The sequence below is a fragment of the Aegilops tauschii genome, chromosome 2 (assembly GCF_002575655.3).
Source record: "Aegilops tauschii subsp. strangulata cultivar AL8/78 chromosome 2, Aet v6.0, whole genome shotgun sequence".
Lineage (NCBI taxonomy): Eukaryota > Viridiplantae > Streptophyta > Magnoliopsida > Poales > Poaceae > Aegilops > Aegilops tauschii.
Genome location: NC_053036.3, coordinates 458,691,547 through 458,713,807, shown reverse-complemented (window position 1 = coordinate 458,713,807; position 22,261 = coordinate 458,691,547). Strand labels below are relative to the sequence as shown.

Here is a 22,261-nt window from a genome sequence, read left to right as displayed (position 1 = left end):
CAGTTCCGTGATAATCTCGAGATACCAGGGGGGTAATACTCGACGGCAAACCAAAGTAGAGGTTGGATGGAGGTATTGCTCTGCAGAGGACAAGTGCTTAAACTTGCACGAGAAATGGTATTTAAAGGAGAACATGGTCAGGACCACGATTGAAAAAGGCCAGATCCCAGACATAAGATGAACTTATACCCAGGGAATAATTAATTTAAGAGAAGCTTTTAATGATAAGATCTACATCGTGTCCATGGGCATGAACACAAAGGTTCAAGGTCGACTCCCACTTCTTCAATGCATAACCTTCCATTCGCCTCTCGTGTTTTGATAATGACATTAGTTGTCGAAAGTTTTTACCTGATGCAATACCAGATAAGTATGACCCGTGAAATCTTTCGGGTTCACACGGATTAGGGAAGGTGTAGGTTCGACCCATCAGGGCATCTTAGGAACATATACCACAAACTTCGGAGTAAATAATACAAGCTCGAAAGTAGAGCATGGTTCACAAAGCAGAGGATACAATTTACCAAAGGCATTATATACCCATGGAAAGGCTCACAAGGTTATTCAATAGGAAGGACACTGTCGGATAAAATCCAACAAAGGAACCAATGGTCCACAAGGGATCTGATGTGAGCATCGGTACTCAACCAGAGGAAGAAGAATGCAAGGAGATTTGATTATAGAAACAACTGACTAACTCAAAGTTCAAATGCAAAAAAAAAATTATGATTTCCAAATCAGGGGGTCAGAAGCAACGCTCTGATCAAGGATGGATAAGTTGAGTAGGCTTAGGGGTACAATCGATGGCAATTTGATAGGTCAAGATCCAGCTCACGTTTAAAATGACGTCTGAGCCGGAAGGATGAATTCTAGGATACGATTGAGGATTGCGAGCATTCGCAACAAATTGAATCAACGGACTCAAAATGATAATGACAAAAGATGCCAATAAGATTATAGACTTATGGGATTAACCATAATGCTAGTAAGCAAGAATTTCAAGAGCAACAGGCTCCTGAAGATTTTCGGAAGATCGAATAGTATTTTGAAGACTATTGTGGAATACTTGAATCAACTGGGGATGACCGGATACTCGGTAAGTGCGAGAATTATCCGTAGGGGTATTCAGGTGACAAAGAACAGCAAGGCAGTAAGCTCAAAGGATTCTTGGAACAACAGAGAGAATTTCGGGGTATCTTGTAATAACAAGATCAACTGGGAAACATTGTATGAGTGGCGAGTATACGTGGTTATCCATAGGAGTTTATTGATGAAAGGGAATTGCAAAAGCGATGAACACAAGTTCTCGGGTTATCAGCGGAGAGTATCTTCACGGTCTTCACGTGCAGCAGACGATCATCAGTAATAAGGGGCTCTCCGGGTGAAAGTGATAACGAGATCCTAATGTTAGATTTAGCAAAATTCATTTAACCCGAAAAGAAGAGATGTCAGAGTCCCAGAGTATAGGTTGAGGAATAAAAGATCCTACTACCACCCAATGGCGACGTGGGCCCGTAAGCCACACAGCCATGTTAGTAAAACAGTTTTCACTAACTAGACTCGACTTCGGCCAAGGAGTTGGAAAGGGGGATTCCTACAGGCGGTTGGCTCTGATACCAACTTGTGACGCCCCTGATTTGACCGTACACTAATCATGCACGCAAATGTGTACGATCAAGATCAGGGACTCACGGGAAGATATCACAACACAACTCTACAACATAAATAAGTCATACAAGCATCATAATACAAGCCAGGGGCCTCGAGGGCTCGAATACAATTGCTCGATCATAGACGAGTCAGCGGAAGCAACAATATCTGAGCACAGACATAAGTTAAACAAGTTTGCCTTAAGAAGGCTAGCACAAAAGTAGCAACGATCGAAAAGGCAAGGCCTCCTGCCTGGGACCTCCTAACTACTCCTCGAAGCCGAACTCCACGTAGAATCATCTTCGGGATCTCTAGCTCCTGGACTCCAGCATCTGGTTGCGACAATCCGATATAGAAAGGGGAAAAGAGGGAGAAAAGCAACCGTGAGTACTCATCCAAAGTACTCGCAAGCAAGGAGCTACACTACATATGCATGGGTATATGTGTAAAGGGCCATATCAGTGGACTGAACTGCAGAATGCCAGAATAAGAGGGGGATAGCTAATCCTGTCGAAGACTACGCTTCTGGCCATCTCCATCTTGCAGCATGTAGAAGAGAGTAGATTGAAGTTCTCCAAGTAGCATCGCATAGCATAATCCTACCCGGTGATCCCCTCCTCGTCGCCCTGTTAGAGAGCGATCACCGGGTTGTATCTGGCACTTGGAAGGGTGTATTTTATTCAGTATCTAGTTCTAGTTGTCATAAGGTCAAGGTACAACTCCGGGTCGTCCTTTTACTGAGGGACACGGCTATTCGAATAGATAAACTTCCCTGCAGGGGTGCACCACATAACCCAACACGCTCGATCCCATTTGGCCGGACACACTTTTCTGGGTCATGCCCGGCCTCGTAAGATCAACACGTCGCAGCCCCACCTAAGCACAACAGAGAGGTCAGCACGCCGGTCTAACCCTATGCGCGCAGGGGTCTGGGCCCATCGCCCTATGCACACCTGCACGTTGCGTATGCGGCCGGAAGCAGACCTAGCCTAGTGGCGTTCCAGTCCAATCCGGCGCGCGCCACTCAGTCGCTGACATCACGAAGGCTTCGGCTGATACCACGATGCCGGGATACCCATAACTACTCCCGCATAGATGGTTAGTGTGTATAGACCAAATGGCCAAACTTAGATCAAATACCAAGAACTCGTTAAGCGTGTTATGTCGAAGTAACCGCGGACGCCGTCCAGGGCCAGGCCCACCTCTCACCTAGGCGGTCTCAACCTGCCCTGTCGCTCCGCCACAAAGTAATAGTCGGGGGCCGTCAGGAACCCAGGCCCACCTCTACCGGGGTGGAGCCACCTGTCCTTTCAGCCCCCTCATCAGAATCACTTGCGGGTACTCAACGAGCCGACCCGACTTTAGTCACCACATGTGTCAGGTATATAAAGTATATAGTATATACCCGTGATCACCTCCTGAAGTGATCACGGCCCAGTAGTATAGCATGGCAGACGGACAAGAGTGTAGGGCCACTGATGGAACACTAGCATCCTATACTAAGCACTAGGATAGCAGGTAAGGGTAACAACTGTAGCAACAATGATAGGCTATGCATCAGAATAGGATTAACCGAAAGCAGTAACATGCTACACTACTCTAATGCAAGCAGTATAGAGAAGAATAGGCGATATCTGGTGATCAAGGGGGGGCTTGCCTGGTTGCTCTGGCAAGTAGGAGGGGTCGTCAACTCCGTAGTCGAACTGGGGGTCGTCAGTAGTCTCGGGGTCTACCGGAAAGAAGTAACGGAGGGGGAACACAATAAATAACAAAGCAATCAAAGCAACACAGAGCGTAACATGACAATAAGTGGTGCTAGGTGTGTCCTAACGCGACAGTAGGTGGTACCGGCGAAGGGGGAAACATCCGGGAAAGTATCCCCGGTGTTTCGCGTTTTCGGACAAATGAACCGGAGGTGAAAAGTTGCAGGTTCGATAGGTTAGCGATGTGTGGTGGACGAACGGGCTGCGTATCCGGATTCGTCTCGTCGTTCTGAGCAACTTTCATGTACAAAGTTTTTCGATCCGAGCTACGGTTTATTTTATATTAAATTTAATAGATTTAATCATATTTGGAATTTAATTAATTATTTTAATTCAACATTATCCAGAATAGTGCATGCTGACGTCATCATGATGTCAGCATGACGTCAGCAGTCAACAGAGGTGTGACTGGTCAAACTGACGTGTGGGTCCAGTGGGACCCACCTGTCATACACTGTTTAGGTTAATTAGGGTTTAGGTTAATTAGTTAGGCTTAATTAGTTAACTAAACGATTAGGTTAAACTAATACAGAATTAATTAATTTAAATAATTCTTTCATTAATTAATATTTTATTTATTATTATTATTATTAATTCTTTTTTTTATAAAACGTTCTAAGGGCGTGGGCCCCCTTTGTCAGCCACTAAAGTAATTAGCAGATTAGTGTAAAATTAAATTAGTTTAATTAATCATGGGGGACCACATGTCGGCTACTAGGGTTGCCCAGTCAGCACTGTTGACTAGTCAAAGCAGTCAACGGGGTCAGCGGGGCCACTGGGGGCCACCAGTCACTGGCTGCGGAGGTGGCCCCAGCGGCACCACGTCAGCAGGGCACTGGAGAGGGGCTCCACGACTGTTTTCACGGCAGAGTGCCCCAGGTCTCGCCGGAAAACAGCCACGGGCCACCGTTTGGCACGGGGCCGGCCGCGTTCGAACGTGCGGACGAAGCCGCATCCACCCTGGTGGTCTCGTAGGGAGGGGTGGCCGGAGCGGAGAGCTACAACGACGGCGGCGTCGGCACTTTCGGGTGCTCCACGGGGACGGCAAGGCGGGGCATGGTTCGGCATGAGGAGCGGCTCACAGGGAGGGGAGGTGAGGCGAGGCGCGTGGCGGGAGTGCGAGTGCGCGTGCGCACGACGGCTATGGCCGCGGTCGGCGAGCGGGAAACCAGGGGAAGGAGGAGGAGAGGTGCTCACGGGGGGCGCGTAGGGTCCAGGGCAACGGGGGGAGGAGGAGGACGGAGGAGACCAGGCGGCGGGGAGGCAGACCGGTGATGGCGCCCGGCGAGGTCCAGCGGTGGGGCGGCGTCGAGGAGGCGGGGGCGAGGTAGCTCCGGGCGGGGTCCCGCGACAGCGTGGTCGTGGACGGGCGGCGGGGCGACTCTGGGCGAGGTGGCGGGAGGTGCCGGAGACGACGAGCGGCGTCGGCGCGCCGGGGTCGGGGGACAGCGAAGTCCGGCCCCTAGGCGCGGGCGTCTAGATCGCGCGGGGGGGCGAGAGAGAGCGGGGGGAATCGATCCCGATCCTGGGGAACCGGGGGAGGGGGTGGAGCGCGTGGGGGTTAGGGTTTCGGGTGTGAGGCCATATAGGCCAGGGGGTTAGGTGGGCCAGTTGGCCTGGCTGCCAGATGGGCCGGTTGGCCCAGTGCGGGGGGGGGGGGGTCCCCTTTATTTAGTTTTGCTTCTCTCTTTTCTTTTTATTTATTTTTCTTTTACTGTTTTACTTTTGGTTTTCTTTTATTTTAGTTTTATAAAAATTATCACTAGCACTTAAATTAATACTTTTAAATATACTATTGCCACATTAATTCTCAACCCAAATTAAAATAGTTTAATATTTTATAAAATTCAAAAGGCATTTATTTTAATATTTAAACCTCTATTTTTAATTATTTTGAACACTTAAACATTTTATTAAAGTTAGGTTTCTCCACCATTATTATCTATGCAATATTTGGTTCACTCCGAACATTTTAGTTTTAATATTTGAAAACTTTTATTATTTGCTTGATTTTGAACTTTGAATTTTTAGACCGGTTTTGATCTAACGATAGATTAGCAATAGTAACGGAGGTAACGTGGCACCATTAGCCTGGGATTACTGTAGCTTAATTACCCGGGCGTCACAGTATTCACACATGTACTAAGTTTTCTGTTAATACAATTCTAGCATGAATAATAAACATTTATCATGATATAAGGAAATGTAAATAACAACTTTATTATTGCCTCTAGGGCACATTTCCTTCAGTCTCCCACTTGCACTAGAGTCAATAATCTAGATTACACACTAATGATTCTAACACCCATGGAGTCTTGGTGCTGATCATGTTTTGCTCGTGAGAGAGGCTTAGTCAACGGGTCTACAACATTCAGATCCGTATGTATCTTGCAAATCTCTATGTCTCCCTTCTTGACTTGATCGCGGATGGAATTGAAGCGTCTCTTGATGTGCTTGGTTCTCTTGTGAAATCTGGATTCCTTTGCCAAGACAATTGCACCAGTATTGTCGCAAAAAAATTCATTGGTCCCGATGCACTAGGTATGACACCTAGATCAGATAGCTCCTTCATCCAGACTCCTTAATTTGTTGCTTCCGAAGCAGCTATGTACTCCGCTTCACACGTAGATCCCGCCACGACGCTTTGCTTAGAACTGCACCAACTAACAGCTCCACCATTCAATATAAATACGTATCCGGTTTGTGACTTAGAATCATTCGGATCAGTGTTGAAGCTTGGATCGACGTAACCATTTACGACGAGCTCTTTGTCACCTCCATAAACGAGAAACATATCCTTAGTCCTTTTCAGGTATTTTAGGATGTTCTTGACCGCTGTCCAGTGATCCACTCCTGGATTACTTTGGTACCTCCCTGCTAAACTAATAGCAAGGCACACATCAGGTCTGGTACACAGCATTGCATACATGATAGAACCTATGGCTAAAGCACGGGGAATGACTTTCATTTTCTCTCTATCTTCTGCAGTGGTCGGGCATTGAGTCTGACTCAACTTCACACCTTGTAACACAGGCAAGAACCCATTCTTTGCTTGATCCATTTTCAACTTCTTCAAAACTTTATCAAGGTATGTGCTTTGTGAAAGTCCAATTAATCGTCTTGATCTATCTCTATAGATTTTGATGCCCAATATATAAGCAGCTTCGCCGAGGTCTTTCATTGAAAAACTCTTGTTCAAGTATCCTTTTATGCTATCCAGAAATTCTATATCATTTCCAATCAACAATATGTCATCCACATATAATATTAGAAATGCTACAGAGCTCCCACTCAATTTCTTGTAAATACAGGCTTCTCCAAAAGTCTGTATAAAACCATATGCTTTGATCACACTATAAAAATGTTTATTCCAGTTCCGAGATGCTTGCACAGTCCATAAATGGATCGCTGGAGCTTGCACACTTTGTTAGCATCCTTTGGATCGATAAAACCTTCTGGTTGCATCATATACAACTCTTCTTCAAGAAATCCATTCAGGAATGCAGTTTTTACATCCATTTGCCAAATTTCATAATCATAAAATGCGGCAATTGCTAACATGATTCGGGACGGACTTAAGCATCGCTACGGGTGAGAAGGTCTCATCGTAGTCAACTCCTTGAACTTGTCAAAAACCTTTCGCAGCAAGTCGAGCTTTGTAGACAGTAACATTACCGCCAGCGTCAGTCTTCTTCTTGAAGATCCATTTATTCTCTGTGGCTTGCTGATCATCGGGCAAGTCAACCAAAGTCCACACTTTGTTCTCATACATGGATCCCATCTCAGATTTCATGGCCTCAAGCCATTTCGCGGAATCTTGGCTCATCATCACTTCCTCATAGTTCATAGGTTCGTCATGATCAAGTAACAAGACCTCCAGAACAGGATTACCGTACCACTCTGGTGCGGATCTTACTCTGGTTGACCTACGAGGTTCAGTAGTAACTTGATCTGAAGTTACATGATCATCATCATTAGCTTCCTCACTAATTGGTGTAGGAATCACATGAACTGATTTCTGTGATGAACTACTTTCCAATAAAGGAGCAGGTACAATTACCTCATCAAGTTCTACTTTCCTCCCACTCACTTCTTTCGAGAGAAAATCCTTCTCTAGAAAGGATCCATTCTTAGCAACGAATATCTTGCCTTCGGATCTGTGATAGAAGGTGTACCCAACAGTCTCTTTTGGGTATCCTATGAAGACACATTTCTCTGATTTGGGTTCGAGCTTATCAGGTTGAAGCTTTTTCACAAAAACATCACAACCCCAAACTTCAAGAAACGACAACTTGGGTTTCTTGCCAAACCACAGTTCATAAGGTGTCGTCTCAACGGATTTAGATGGTGCCCTATTTAACGTGAATGCAGCCGTCTCTAAAGCATAACCCCAAAATGATAGAGGTAAATCAGTAAGAGACATCATAGATCGCACCATATCTAATAAAGTGCGGTTACGACGTTCGGACACACCATTACGCTGTGGTGTTCCGGGTGGCGTGAGTTGCGAAACTATTCTGCATTGTTTCAAATGAAGACCAAACTCGTAACTCAAATATTCTCCTCCACGATTAGATCACAGAAACTTTATTTCCTTGTTACGATGATTTTCCACTTCACTCTGAAATTCTTTGAATTTTTCAAATGTTTCAGACTTATATTTCATCAAGTAGATATACCCATATCTGCTTAAATCATCTGTGAAGGTCAGAAAATAATGATACCCGCCGCGAGCCCCAATATTCATCGGACCGCATACATCAGTATGTATTATTTCCAATAAATCTATTGCTCGCTCCACTGTTCCGGAGAACGGAGTTTTAGTCATCTTGCCCATGAGGCATGGTTCGCAAGTACTAAGTGATTCATAATCAAGTGATTCCAAAAGTCCATCAGTATGGAGTTTCTTCATGCACTTTACACCAATATGACCCAAACGGCGGTGCCACAAATAAGTTGCACTATCATTATCAACTCTGCATCTTTTGGCTTCAATATTATGAATATGTGTATCATTACTATCGAGATTCAACAAAAATAGACCACTCTTCAAGGGTGCATTACCATAAAAGATATTACTCATATAAATAGAACAACCATTATTCTTAGATTTAAATGAATAACCGTCTCGCATAAAATAAGATCCAGATATAATGTTCATGCTTAACACTGGCACCAAATAACAATTATTCAGGTCTAAAACTAATCCCGAAGGTAGATGTAGAGGTAGCGTGCCGACGGCGATCACATTGACTTTGGAACCATTTCCCACGCGCATCGTCACCTCGTCCTTAGCCAATCTTCGCTTAATCCCTAGTCCATGTTTCGAGTTGCAAATATTAGCAACAGAACCATTATCAAATACCCAGGCACTACTGCGAGCATTAGTAAGGTACACATCAATAACATGTATATCACATATACCTTTGTTCACTTTGCCATCCTTCTTATCCGCGAAATACTTGGGGCAGTTCCGCTTCCAGTGACCAGTCCCTTGCAGTAGAAGCACTCAGTCTCAGGCTTAGGTCCAGACTTGGGCTTCTTCACTTGAGCAGCAACTTGCTTGCCGTTCTTCTTGAAGTTTCCCTTCTTCCCTTTACCCTTCTTCTTGAAACTGGTGGTCTTGTTGACCATCAACACTTGATGCTCCTTCTTGATTTCTACCTCCGCAGCCTTTAGCATTGCAAAGAGCTCGGGAATTATCTTATCCATCCCTTGCATATTATAGTTCATCACGAAGCTTTTGTATCTTGGTGGCAGTGATTGAAGAACTCTGTCAATGACACTATCAACCGGAAGATTAACTCCCATCTGAGTCAAGTGATTATGATACAGACATTTTGAGTATATGTTCACTGGCAGAACTATTCTCCTCCATTTTACAGCTGTAGAACTTATTGGAGACTTCATATCTCTCAATCCGGGCATTTGCTTGAAATATTAACTTCAACTCCTGGAACATCTCATATGCTCCATGACGTTCAAAACGTCGTTGAAGTCCTGGTTCTAAGCCGTAAAGCATGGCACACTGAACTATTGAGTAGTCATCAGCTTTGCTCTGCCAGGCGTTCACAACGTCCAGCGTTGCTCCTGCAGCAGGTCTTGCACCTAGCGGTGCTTCTAGGACGTAATTCTTCTGTGCAGAAATGAGGATAATCCTCATGTTACGGACCCAGTCCGTGTAGTTGCTACCATCATCTTTCAACTTAGCTTTCTCTAGGAACGCATTAAAATTCAAAGGAACAGTAGCACGGGCCATTGATCTACAACAACATAGACATGCAAAATACTATCAGGTACTAAGTTCATGATAAATTAAAGTTCAATTAATCATATTACTTAAGAACTCACACTTAGATAGACATCCCTCTAATCATCTAAGTGATCACATGATCCAAATCAACTAAACCATGCCCGATCATCACGTGAGATGGAGTAGTTTTCAATGGTGAACATCACTATGTTGATCATATCGACTATATGATTCACGCTCGACCTTTCAGTCTCAGTGTTCCGAGGCCATATCTGCATATGCTAGGCTCGTCAAGTTTAACCCGAGTATTCTGCGTGTGCAAAACTGGCTTGCACCTGTTGTATGTGAACGTAGAGATTATCACACCCGATCGTCACGTGCTGTCTCGGCACGACGAACTGTAGCAATGGTGCATACTCAGGGAGAACACTTGTACCTTGAAATTTAGTGAGAGATCATCTTATAATGCTACCGCCGAACTAAGCAAAATAAGATGCATAAAGGATAAACATCACATGCAATCAATATAAGTGATATGATATGGACATCATCATCTTGTGCCTTTGATCTCCATCTCCAAAGCAGTGCCATGATCACCATCGTCACCGGCTTGACACCTTGATCTCCATCGAAGCATCATTGTCGTCTCGCCAACTATTGCTATCACGACTATCGCTACCGCTTAGTGATAAAGTAAAGCAATTACATGGCGATTGCATTTCATACAATAAAGTGACAACCATAAGGCTCCTGCCAATTGCCGATAACTTCTACAAAACATGATCAACTCATACAACAATTTATATATCATCACGTCTTGACCATATCACATCACAACATACCCTGCAAAAACAAGTTAGACGTCCTCTACTTGTTGTTGCAAATTTTACGTGGCTGCTACGGGTTTAGCAAGAATCGTTCTTACCTACGCATCAAAAACCACAACGATTTTTCATCAAGTGTGCTGTTTTAACCTTCAACAAGGACCGGGCGTAGTCACACTCGATTCAACTAAAGTTGGAGAAACAGACACCCACTAGCCACCTGTGTGCGAAGCACGGCGGTAGAACTAGTCTCATGAACGCAGTCATGTAATGTCGGTCTAGGCCGCTTCATCCAACAATACCGCCGAATCAAAGTATGATATGCTGGTAAGCAGTATGACTATTATCGCCCACAACTCTTTGTGTTCTACTCATGCATATAACATCTACGCATAGACCTGGCTCGGATGCCACTGTCGGGGAACGCAGTATTTAAAAAAATTCCTACGATCACGCAAGATCTATCTAGAAGATGCATAGCGACGAGCGGGGAGAGTGTGTCCACGTACCCTCGTAGACCGAAAGCAGAAGCATTAAGTAACGCAGTTGATGTAGTGAACGTCTTCGCGATCCAACCGATCAAGTACCGAACGCACGGCACCTCCGCGATCTGCACACGTTCAGCTCGGTGACGTCCCTCGAACTCTTGATCCAGGGGAGGTTGAGGGAGAGTTTCGTCAGCATGACGACATGATGATGGTGATGATGAAGTTGCCGACGCAGGACTTCGCCTAAGCACTACAACGATATGACCGAGGTGGAAATCTGTGGAGGGGGGCACCGCACACGGGTAAACAATCAACTTGTGTGTCTAAGGGGTGGCCCCCTCCCCCGTATATAAAGGAGTGGAGGAGGGCGAGGGCCGGCCTCATGGGGCACGCCCAAGGGGGGGATTCCTACTCCTAGTAGGAGTAGGTTTCCCCCTTCCCTAGTTGGAGTAGGAGAAGAAGGAAGAGGAAGAGGGAGAGAAGGAAGAGGATTGGGCTTGGGGGGCGCGCGCCTCCCACTTGGCCGCCTCCTCCTCTCTGCCACCATGGCCCATTAAGGCCCATTAACTCCCCGGGGGGTTTGGTAACCCCCCGGTACTCCGGAAAATGCCCGAACTCATCCGAAACCTTTTCGGTGTCCAAACGTAACCTTCCAATATATCAATCTTCATGTATCGACCATTTCGAGACTCCTCGTCATGTCCGTGATCACATCTGGGACTCCGAACAACCTTTGGTACATCAAAACACATAAACTCATAATACCGATCGTCACCGAACGTTAAGCGTGCGGACCCTACGGGTTCGAGAACTATGTAGACATGACCGAGACTCATCTCCGGTCAATAACCAATATCAGAACCTGGATGCTCATATTGGCTCCCACATATTCTACGAAGATCTTTATCGGTCAAACCGCATAACAACATACGTTGTTCCCTTTGTCATCGGTATGTTACTTGCCCGAGATTCGATCGTCGGTATCTCAATACCTAGTTCAATCTCGTTACCGGCAAGTCTATTTACTCGTTCCGTAATGCATCATCCCATAACTAACTCATTAGTCACATTGCTTGCAAGGCTTATAGTGATGTGCATTACCGAGAGGGCCCAGAGATATCTCTCCGACAATCGGAGTGACAAATCCTAATCTTGATCTATGCCAACTCAACAAACACCATCGGAGACACCTGTAGAGCATCTTTATAATCACCCAGTTACGTTCTGACGTTTGATAGCACACTAAGTGTTCCTTCGGTATTCGGGAGTTGCATAATCTCATAGTCATATGAACATGTATAAGTCATGAAGAAAGCAATAGCAACAAACTAAACGATCATCGTGCTAAGCTAACGGATGGGTCTTGTCAATCACATCATTCTCTAATGATGTGATCCCGTTAATCAAATGACAACTCATGTCTATGGCTAGGAAACTTAACCATCTTTGATTAATGAGCTAGTCAAGTAGAGGCATACTAGTGACACTCTGGTTGTCTATGTATTCACACATGTACTAAGTTTCCTGTTAATACAATTCTAGCATGAATAATAAACATTTATCATGATATAAGGAAATATAAATAACAACTTTATTATTGCCTCTAGGGCATATTTCATTCACTTCTTGCCCTTATTGGATTTCTCCTCATCAGATCCAGGGTCCTTGGTGTTGTCAGAGTCTGCATACTTTATGAGAGACACCATGAGTTCACCCATGTCAGTGCAGTGGCGCTTAAGCCACCCGAGCTTCTGCTTAAGGGGGGGGGGTAAAGTGACAGTTCTTCTCCAAGACTAGAACCGCTTGACCCGCCGCAATGCTATCCGATGAGTGGATAATAGCAGAGACCCGCCGGACCCAATGACTCGCCGACTCATCCTCACGCTGTACGCAGTTGTCCAGATGGATGATCATCAAAGTCTACTTGCATGTCTCTTGAATTTTTTTGATGAAGCGTGCCTTCAACTCTACCCATGAATTGATGGAATTAGGAGGCAATCCTTTTAACCATGTACGAGCAGGCCCATCCAACATCATGGTAAAATATTTAGCACACACAGCATCATTGACATCCAACATCTCCATGGCTAACTCATAGCTCTCGATCCAAGCCTCCCGAGGGAGGTCAACTGTATATTAGGCACCTTATGAGGTCCTTTAAAATCCTGGGGCAGACGCTCATTACGCAGAGCTAGTACTAAGCACGGCACTCCAACCGTCCTAGAAATTGTCCCAGCTCCCATCGAGGCTGAAGGGGTCGCCGGAGGCTGTTGGTAAGCCCCCTGTTGAGCCGCCGCCACCGCCTCACGACAAGCTCTGGATTTATCTATGATCGCCTGAGCATTAACCAGCAAGTTATCATCGCGGGGCGGGTTACGACGTTGCTCGCTGCTGGACACTGCCGGCGACTCAACGCGCCGGCTGTAACTTTGACTTTGGCGAGGGATCGAATGAACACGATCACGGCTATAAGAGTAAGCCGCCTGCTACGCCACAGCTGTTCGAAGGAGTTCAACCGCGTTCCAGGTCTCCACCGCAACTGGCGATTCACCCTCGATCGAAATCGCTGCCAGTCGGGTTGCTGCCACTAACATGTTGTCCACCGGGTTAGAATAGTGACCAGGTGGTGTCGAAAACTACTGAGGCAGAGTCTGATCCCTACAGGGCGGGTCTAGCAATCGAGGCTGAGCCGCCGCGCCGCTCCCTGGCGCTTCCGCAGCCCGGGTCGTACCTGGCGGGTTACTTGGCCCTGCCCCAGGCGTGTTAAAAAGGTTTCGCGCCTCATACTGCAAAGGCAGGTGGGTTTGATGTCGCCTACGAAGAACATCATTGGAGGCATCCCGATCCAAACTTAAACGAAAAGCTTGCGCCCTTAACCGCTACGACTCGACATCCATCTGGGCCCGCTCCATTGCCATCGTGACATTCTCTGTGTTAAGATCCTCCTAGGCTTTAGCTATCTGATCTCGCACCTTTGCAATCTCCACATTATGCTCTGCTTGATTCGCCGTAGTAACCTCTGTTGCTAGCAAAGTTGTCAAGGTGCCCAAGAGATCTGACAAGACCTGAGCCGGGGGCGTAGCTGAGCTGCCAGCCCCTACTGCCGCCACCGCCGCACTAGACATCATAGCGGCGATTGTTGATGAATTAAGAGCCGGCCCTGTGCCAGTCATGAAGATCGCAGCCCTGGACGGCGGCTCATAGGGGTCCGGAATAGCCCCCAAGCCCGTCGTCTTGAAGCTGGTAGATCGATTCTGTCTCTCCGGTCGAGGATTCATCACCTGAGTAGATGGCAGTCTCTCCTCCGGATTGGGAACCTTCCGCAAGCTCCATGCCTTGCGTGAAACCAACGAAAACATGCTTCCGGCCGGGTTGAACCCGGGTGGGTTGCACACGCCGTGCCGACTCAATGAGGTTGGTGGAGATGTCCGGCTCAAGCTCAAATTCGCCAATCTTCCCGATGAAGACGTGAATTTCGCCGAAGGGGACCCAGTACCCGTACTCGATTGAGTCGGCCTAGGGCCCCAGCCAACGTCGTCGATGTAGAGCTTGCCGCGGCGACTCTTAGTCATCCTGCCAACTGTGTATCCCTTGATCCCTGGGAAAGTGCCCTTCAAGAACTCAAAACCACCGTGCGCTGGCCCCACAGTGGGCGCCAACTGTCGTGGGTTTGTCATGGCAGATGCCCTTGTGAAAGGACTTAGGTGTGGAATCATCGCAACGTAGTTTAGCTTGAAGGGGTTGAGCAGGACGAGAGACGCGAGTTTACCCAGGTTCGGCCCCTCACGATTGAGGTAAACGCCTACGTCCTGCTTTGAGTTTGTATTGATTGAGTATCGATTACAAGGGAGCGGAATCGCTTGACCTAGCTATCGATCAATTGTTTCTTGAGTTAACCCGCCGCAGGTCTCACCTTTATATACACAGGTCGAGGCCCTGGGCTTACAAGAGTCCAGGTCGGATTACACAACGTAACCGATTCTGGTTGTAAGTCGCCTTGCCTTGCTAGGCAAGTCGCCGTCGGGCGGCTTACCACGCCGGGTCTCACACCATCTTCTGGGCTTGGGCCTCCAGCGGCTCATTTCGTAAGTCGCCCTTCGGGTTACGTCTTGATCTCCTAGGCCTGTTTAAGGCCCTCTCCATGAATCGCCAATAGCCTAACCCGGCCCAGTCAGGGCGGGTCTCATCGTGGGGCTATATCCCCAACACATGGCGTGTATATAAGCCAGAGGGTTTAGCCCGTAAGGGGGACCGAATCACAATTACATTCACCTAGCCCTAGGGTTAGAACACAACTTTCGATATTGAGGTAGATCAAGCTTGTACTCGATACATCTCCATCAATATAAACAAGAGCAGGACGTAGGGTTTTACCTCCATCAAGAGGGCCTGAATCTGGGTAAGCATCGTCTCCCTTATTCCTGTTACCATCGATCCGAGATCCACAACTCGGGACCCCCTACCCCGAGGTCCGCCGGATTTTACACCGACAATCGAAAAGTTTGACAAGTTGCTGATAGCTCAAGAGTGGGATTTGCTCCTCCGACGATGGAGGGATATTATTAGGTCCCTCTCGGTGTGATGGCATTAATCATCGTCTGGCCAGACACACGTTACCGATTCACGGGGATGCCAGAACACAATAACGAGAAAGAAGAACATAATCGGTAATGAGAATTTCGGTATAATGAGCATAGTGATGACTCGGGAGGATATCGACGCATCCCCGGTTTTGTGAAGTATCACAAAGCAAAGGGAACTGCACATGATAACCAAAGGTTCACTCGAATATCATTCTTGTACTCATAGGGGCCGATATGGACGTCCACGGTCCCGCTGCTATTCATTGAACGAACGATTTCGTTCATGTCCATGGGTTACTGAACCTACGGGTTCACAAGCTTAAGGCAATCATGATTTACTAAGTTTTAGTAGGAGGGGAGTCATGAGAATATATTTGTGGAATTATTTCATGAATATTCGGAATAGTTCCGAGAGGACCCGGGAGCGTTTTGGGGTCACCGGAAGGGTTTCGGTGAATATCGGGTATTATCGATATATTATATATAGGTGTAAAATGCTTTTGGATATGTTAAAGTATATATATATATATATATAATCTTCTAGAGGTGTTTAGTACATTTTATATTTAATTTAAATATCAACGGGCCTTAAAAGGCCAAGAGATGGAAGGAGTTATGGGCCATAAGAGCCATTAAGGAATTGGCTCCCCCCTTTCCTTGTGTGTGTGGGGGGGGATTGGACTAGGGGGGTGGCTGCCCTCTTGGGCGGCACCCCAAGGGGGGGGGGTGGCTGCCCTCTTGTCCTCCTCCAACCTATATATGATAGGCTTTTTTGCTCTATTGGATACACAAGTTTTGAAGCCTCCTCTAGTTCTTCTAACTAGTTCTAGTTGGTCGTAGTTGACTAATTAGAGCTAAGCTAATCATCTTGTCCTCATAATTAGAAGCCGAGTGTGGTTCTAGTCTCCTCCCTATAATTCACCGGCGACGATTAGCTCTGGACGGCGAAGCGCTGCCGGATCATGAAGGCTGCTCGCTTGCAACCAAGTAGAGAGGTCGTGTTTTCGGTCTTCGGTTTGAGGGATCGTTTGTGGACGGTTCGAGGGACTCCAAGTACGATCTACACTGACACATTCTTCTTTCGCTGCAACTCGGTGACGGTAAAGGTCGTGATCCCAACCCGTTATGCATCTTCATGTTGATCTTGGGCGATCGTAGGCGCAATTTTTTTGTTTTCTACTACGTTTCCCAACACACGACGCACAACCGGTGTGGAGGAAGAAGACTTCGGCACCGCCAATTATTTGGATGTATTTTCAACTTACGTAATGATGTTTTTGTAAGGGGTTGTGCTACTTAATACACAACCTTTGGTCTTTAAAAAAAAAGAGAATTGACAACTTTGTGAAACGTGAGTGGTGGTGGAGGAGAAAAAGGCGACGAAAAGATGTGGAAATTGTTGTTTAAATACTAGAAACATGTGAGATGAAAGGGTAGGCATGAATGGAAGTGAAAAGAACATGATAATGAAATAGCGGGGAAAGAAAGCCACATTGGTTGGATGATTTAGCTGTCGGGGTGAAGATCCGCCACTAGTGTAAAAATGGTTACACATAGTCCCAATTAGTGGCTCGCCACTTTTAATCCAGGCTACCGGTGTTTTTTTTTTGAAATTTCATTGGCGTGGGTAATATTTTGTACACCACCAATAACACGTTAGTAGTGGTGTGCCATCTAAACTACATGCCACTAGTAAGTGAGACCCAAAAAATGGGCACGACCTAAGTTACGAGATGCGAGAAATAATAATCTCTTATTGTCTGATCCACGCCACTAGCAAGTGAGACCCAGAATTGGGGCACAACGTAAGTTAATACTGGCATGCGCTATAAATGGCACATCGACGACTCACGGGCCGTAGATTCATGTCGTGTGTTTGTGACGGTGAGTTTAGGGTTTGTAGAGTCTATTGGCGTGCTCTGTTTGGGACACTGAATTTAGGGTTTGTAGAGTCTGTCGGCGTGACGACAATGACTTCCCTTGATATTGGGTCCTCCAACCTAATCTCCATCACATCTGGTGAGCCCTCAGGTGTCGACGCGTGGCGTGTGGGATTTATTGGAATTCAGGCTTGTAGACATGTGGCTCTTCCGCCCGTGAGAACTTCCTCTCTAGGCAATGGTCCCGATAGAACAACAACCTTGACGACTTCTTAACCGCGATCAACAGTGTTAATCTGGCTCGGGTATTGGAGCGGCTTGCGGTGGTCCTCCAACCGCCTGTTCGAGAAGAAGCTAGTGCCCTGTAAAGATTTCAATGTAACTCTTCTATTTTCTAGGGTTTGGTTAACATTTTTTATTTTTGCAAAAAACTGAAAAATCCAGAAAAATCCTTACGGTAGCCTTTTGGCTCTCGGGTATTAGTGCTCCTGATGGGTGAAAATAGTTTATTTGTTTGGTAGTAATACAAAAAATCATCGAAAAACCGTGCGCATTGGTTGGGGTTGGAAAATGAAAACAAACAGTGGTTGGAAAAGCAAATTCAAATCTATACAAACAGGATCAGACTTCTTATTTCTTCACAAGCCGCATGCGCTAGAATTATCTTACAAAAATTTATCTGTTAAAAAAATGTAGATCACACACGTGTGATTTTTTTGGTTGTTTATTGTAAGACAGAAGACAGAAAAAAAGAGAAATTATATTTGGCAGCAGGAGCGGTATTGCTTGAGAGCCGAATTTAATTTTCGCTTTAAAAAGGCAAAACAATTTAAAACGAGATATAGCATTTAAAAAAAACTCAGTTAAAAAAAAACCGTGCGAGACAACTAACTTATCGGCGTCAAGGCCTCGCGGTGCTCTGTACAGCCCAACCAGGCCCAGCCCAGTTTGTACCCTAGACGAGGGAGTCGCTCGACTCCACAATATAAAGGCCTGGCTCGCGTGCCCGCTAGGGTTCCTCCTCAGCCGTCTTCGCATCGCCTCGCGCCCGCACCCCAGGAAGGTAAGGTAAGCCGCCCGCCGCCACCTCCCCATCCCACCCATCTCCCGCCGCCGTGCTCATGCTCCGCTCTTCTTCGCCTCGGTTAGCCGGCGTCGAGCCCCCGCGGCTCCCTCGTTCTTGACGAGATGCCGGATCCGCTCCATGGGCGCGAAATCCCGTGCTTCTCCTGTAGCGTCCGCGTCGTTGTTCATGGCAGTAGCTGATGTTTTCCTCAGTGATTTGTCCCGTAGCCCGTCCTATTCCGCGTTAGCGTGAAGATCCGTTAGTAGTCCAGATGTGTAGGAGATGTTTATGTTTTGTTGCTCGAGATGATCATGGTTTGTAGATTTGGGCGTGAAATTAGATGCTTGTTTTGACGAATGGAGTTAGTGTTCCGTTTGTAGTTGTCGCATGTATTTTCATCGCAGGGTCTGTCGAAATACTGTGCTCGGGAAATGTTGTTGTTTGGATTTCGATTTACCCTTGTGGTAGAAGGCGCTCTGAGTTGCTTTAGCTCCGAAACTAGACTAGTTTCCTCTGTGTACACACATCGCTTGCTTTTCTAATGTCACTGTATTTTCTTGTAATCGTTTCTCGTTTAATCGATCTAAAATCACTGCTCGTCTATGTTTGCAGTTCAAGAGGCTTTTCTGAGAAGCTCAAATGGCTCCCAAAGGTAACCTCATAATGTTGCCGAAATATGTGCCCCCAATTTTTGTTGTTGAAAATGCTAATGCCAACATGTCAGGTGCTTTAGATTTGGGTTCATGTGTAGTTCAAAGTTTGCTTTATATGTCACTGTATTGTGGTCTCACTATTGGATTGGTCAACATGATTGAATGCAGTTTTCACTATTTGGTTGCTCTTGTAAAATGTTTGTTCTTTGACATACATAAAACTGACAAATTTTTATGGCAAAATATCTTTTGCAAACGAAAGGGTGCTCCAATAGTATGCTCTGCAAGTTTCAGTGATATGCTTCAACTTGTTACTCTTTGCCATGTTAAAAACTTAACTCATGCTTGACTGAATTGTCCCTTTAGAATCCAGAAGCTTACTCTCATGTCATTCTCTATGTCTTGCTGCTAAGTCCATTAGCTGATTATTGTTTCCGTCTGTTACCAGTTGCTGTTGCCAAGAAGGGCGATGCCAAGGCCCAGGCCGCCAAGGTTGCCAAGGCTGTGAAGTCTGGGTCAATCAAGAAGACGGCAAAGAAGATCCGCACTTCTGTGACATTTCACCGCCCCAAGACCCTGTCCAAGGCCAGGGACCCCAAGTACCCCAGGATCAGCACCCCTGGAAGGAACAAATTAGACCAGTACCAGATCCTCAAGTACCCGCTTACCACTGAGTCTGCGATGAAGAAGATTGAAGACAACAACACCCTTGTCTTCATTGTCGACCTCAAGGCCGACAAGAAGAAAATAAAGGCTGCTGTCAAGAAAATGTATGACATTCAGGCTAAGAAGGTTAACACCCTCATCAGGTTGGTATTCTGCTCACATGTTCGTTTGCTGTGCTGCTTGCTTGATCCGCTATGCTGTGCAGCTAAGTGACCAACCAAACTTGCAATTTTGCAGGCCTGATGGCAAGAAGAAGGCGTACGTGAAGCTGACACCAGACTACGATGCTCTTGACGTGGCCAACAAGATCGGCATCATATAAGCCAGAGGGAGGGTCCTGCAGTAGGCGCTTGTGTCGTGGTTTCTTATGTTATTGGAATTTTGTAGTTGTTACTTAGCAAAGGGCCTTAGTGGCTCCATTGCCTACCATATCGCTGCACACTTTCATGAATTTGATGCAATCGAAGTGACTTGTGTTGATGCTAATTTGAGCTTTGCGTTTGGTCTTACCATATTGGTTGGTTTCTTTACCATCCTTCGACTTACTGTATTTCCTGTATAATTTCCCGGTTTTGCTGGTTGTGTGTTTGTGTTGAAGTCTTTGCTGCTTTGGGCGATGAGACAGTGCCGTTTTGTGATGTGATATTGTGATTGACTGGTTGCATCAGTAGCAGATGTGGTATCTGAAATTACATGGCATGTTCATGGTTAGGCATACATATGCACAGTTAACAGTCCTACAATGATCAGCTGTAATTTTGTACTTGTTACTTAGCAAAGGGCCTCAGTGGCTCCATTGCCTACCATATCGCTGCACAATTTCATGTTGTGTGTGTTTGTGGTAAGTCTTTGGGCGATGAGACAGAGTGCCGTTTTGCGATGTGATGTTGTGATTGACATAAGCTTGCATCTGTAGCTAAAGCTGTGGTATCTGAAACTATCAGGTTGATGATTAGGCTTACATATGAACAGTTAATCCTACAAGGGTCAGCTGGAAGTTTACACGTCCAAATAAAACTAAGAATCGGCGATGTATCACAGCCGTGCTGGACCTAGCTGTAGCCGAGCAACCAAGTCAAATTAGAGATGCTCAACGCGGAGGACGGCGTATGTGACGGAAGATTTGCGCCGGCGGCGTCCCCTGTTCCCACTCCGGCGCGTAGCTTCCAGACCACGGCAACCGTCACGTCGTCGCACGCATTCTCCCGCCCGCACGCCGCTGAGGCCACGCACAGCCGCTCCACGGCCTCGGCGCACGCTGGCGGCAACCGGGCCCTCGCCACGATGCGCGCGACGGCCTCGGCCCGCCTGCGCGGCTCCATGCCCAGGAACTCGGCGGCGCTGCCGCCCTTGTTGCCCATGAGGACGCGGCGGCCGCCGCGGTCGAGGACGAGGTGGACGAAGAGCTGGTGCTCGTGGAGGTCGGCGGCCAGCGTGCGCCGCCCGGAGGCGCGCAGGCGGACGGCGCCGTGGCAGGTGGAGGCCGCGAAGGCGAAGGCGACGCCGTCGGGGTGGGTCGCCAGGTCCGGCATGGGCCCTCGCTCCGTCGTCGCCGTCGCCGGGACCTCGAGTCGAGTGGTCTGCGATAGCGTGGCTGGCTACGCGTGATGGAGGGGCTCGTGGCATCGTCCAGGCGAGCGATTAATTAGTTGGCGAGATGCGGAAAGGAGTTATGGTCGGCGTAGGATTCTGTTTTCTAAAGGTTTTTGGGTCCGGACCCGGGCGCGCGCGCGCGCCGATACGCGGCGTCGTTTACTGACGTGCTATTTCACTTTGGTTTCCTTGCGCTTACGCTGAATCTCTCTCCGCGGTAAGGTTTCAGTCCTTCACGTTTTCCCCTTCCTCTCTCCATTTTTTTTGTTTTATTTATCTCTGATTTTCTTTGAAAACCACATCAGCTGTCCAACATCTTATTGATTTTATCAAATAAAATCTTAATGTTTGTGCACAACCACACTAATTTGGACACACGTAAATCACGAGCTGCCAAATGGCCTATAGCCTTCTCACGGTAGATTTTTCATAGCTGTTCAGGAGATTTTGTGCAGCTGCTTTCAAAAATCCACAACCCAACCAAACACCATCTAAAATATTTATACTCTTGTTGCAACGGACGAGTCATTATCTATAGTTGAATTCCATTGAGAGCTTGGTTGTTCCTTCAAAGAGTTGAAACACATAATCCACTTTCCATACTTGGGCGTCTTCAACGCCGACACCCAACCGCTTGTATCCGTTCAAACGCAGCTGTCCGGACCCTACAAGCCATCCAACGGCGACCCCCATCGATCGGCAGTCCGGGCCGTTGTTTTCACGCAAACCGGAACCAGACCAGGGGCTTGGCGGGAGTTCGGATACTAGCTAGCCACGTAGGTCTCCGACATCCCAGGGCCACCCAAAACTAAGGCGGAGCCCGTGCTTTTGTAGCTGACCGC

The 22,261-nt window shown here is 46.9% G+C and overlaps 1 protein-coding gene across 2 annotated transcripts; it reads left to right on the top strand.

Moving 5' to 3' along the window:
- Positions 1-18,401: 18,401 nt before the first annotated feature.
- LOC109758079 (large ribosomal subunit protein uL23) lies at positions 18,402-20,312 on the top strand. 2 transcript variants are annotated; one of them, XM_020316927.4, is made up of 4 exons: positions 18,402-18,509; positions 19,120-19,159; positions 19,609-19,969; positions 20,064-20,312. In XM_020316927.4, exons 2-4 carry the CDS (start codon positions 19,147-19,149, stop codon positions 20,146-20,148), a joined length of 459 nt encoding a protein of 152 aa, XP_020172516.1. In that variant the 5' UTR covers positions 18,402-18,509; positions 19,120-19,146; the 3' UTR covers positions 20,149-20,312. The 2 variants fall into 2 exon arrangements, with proteins under 2 accessions (XP_020172516.1, XP_020172517.1); XM_020316928.4 differs by having other exon boundaries at positions 18,416-18,504.
- Positions 20,313-22,261: the final 1,949 nt, after the last annotated feature.

Excerpts from the sequence above, each read along its gene's own strand:
- LOC109758079 (XM_020316927.4), top strand. Across the intron at positions 19,970-20,063 it reads AAGGTTAACACCCTCATCAG|GCCTGATGGCAAGAAGAAGG; the intron begins GTTGGTATTCTG and ends GCAATTTTGCAG.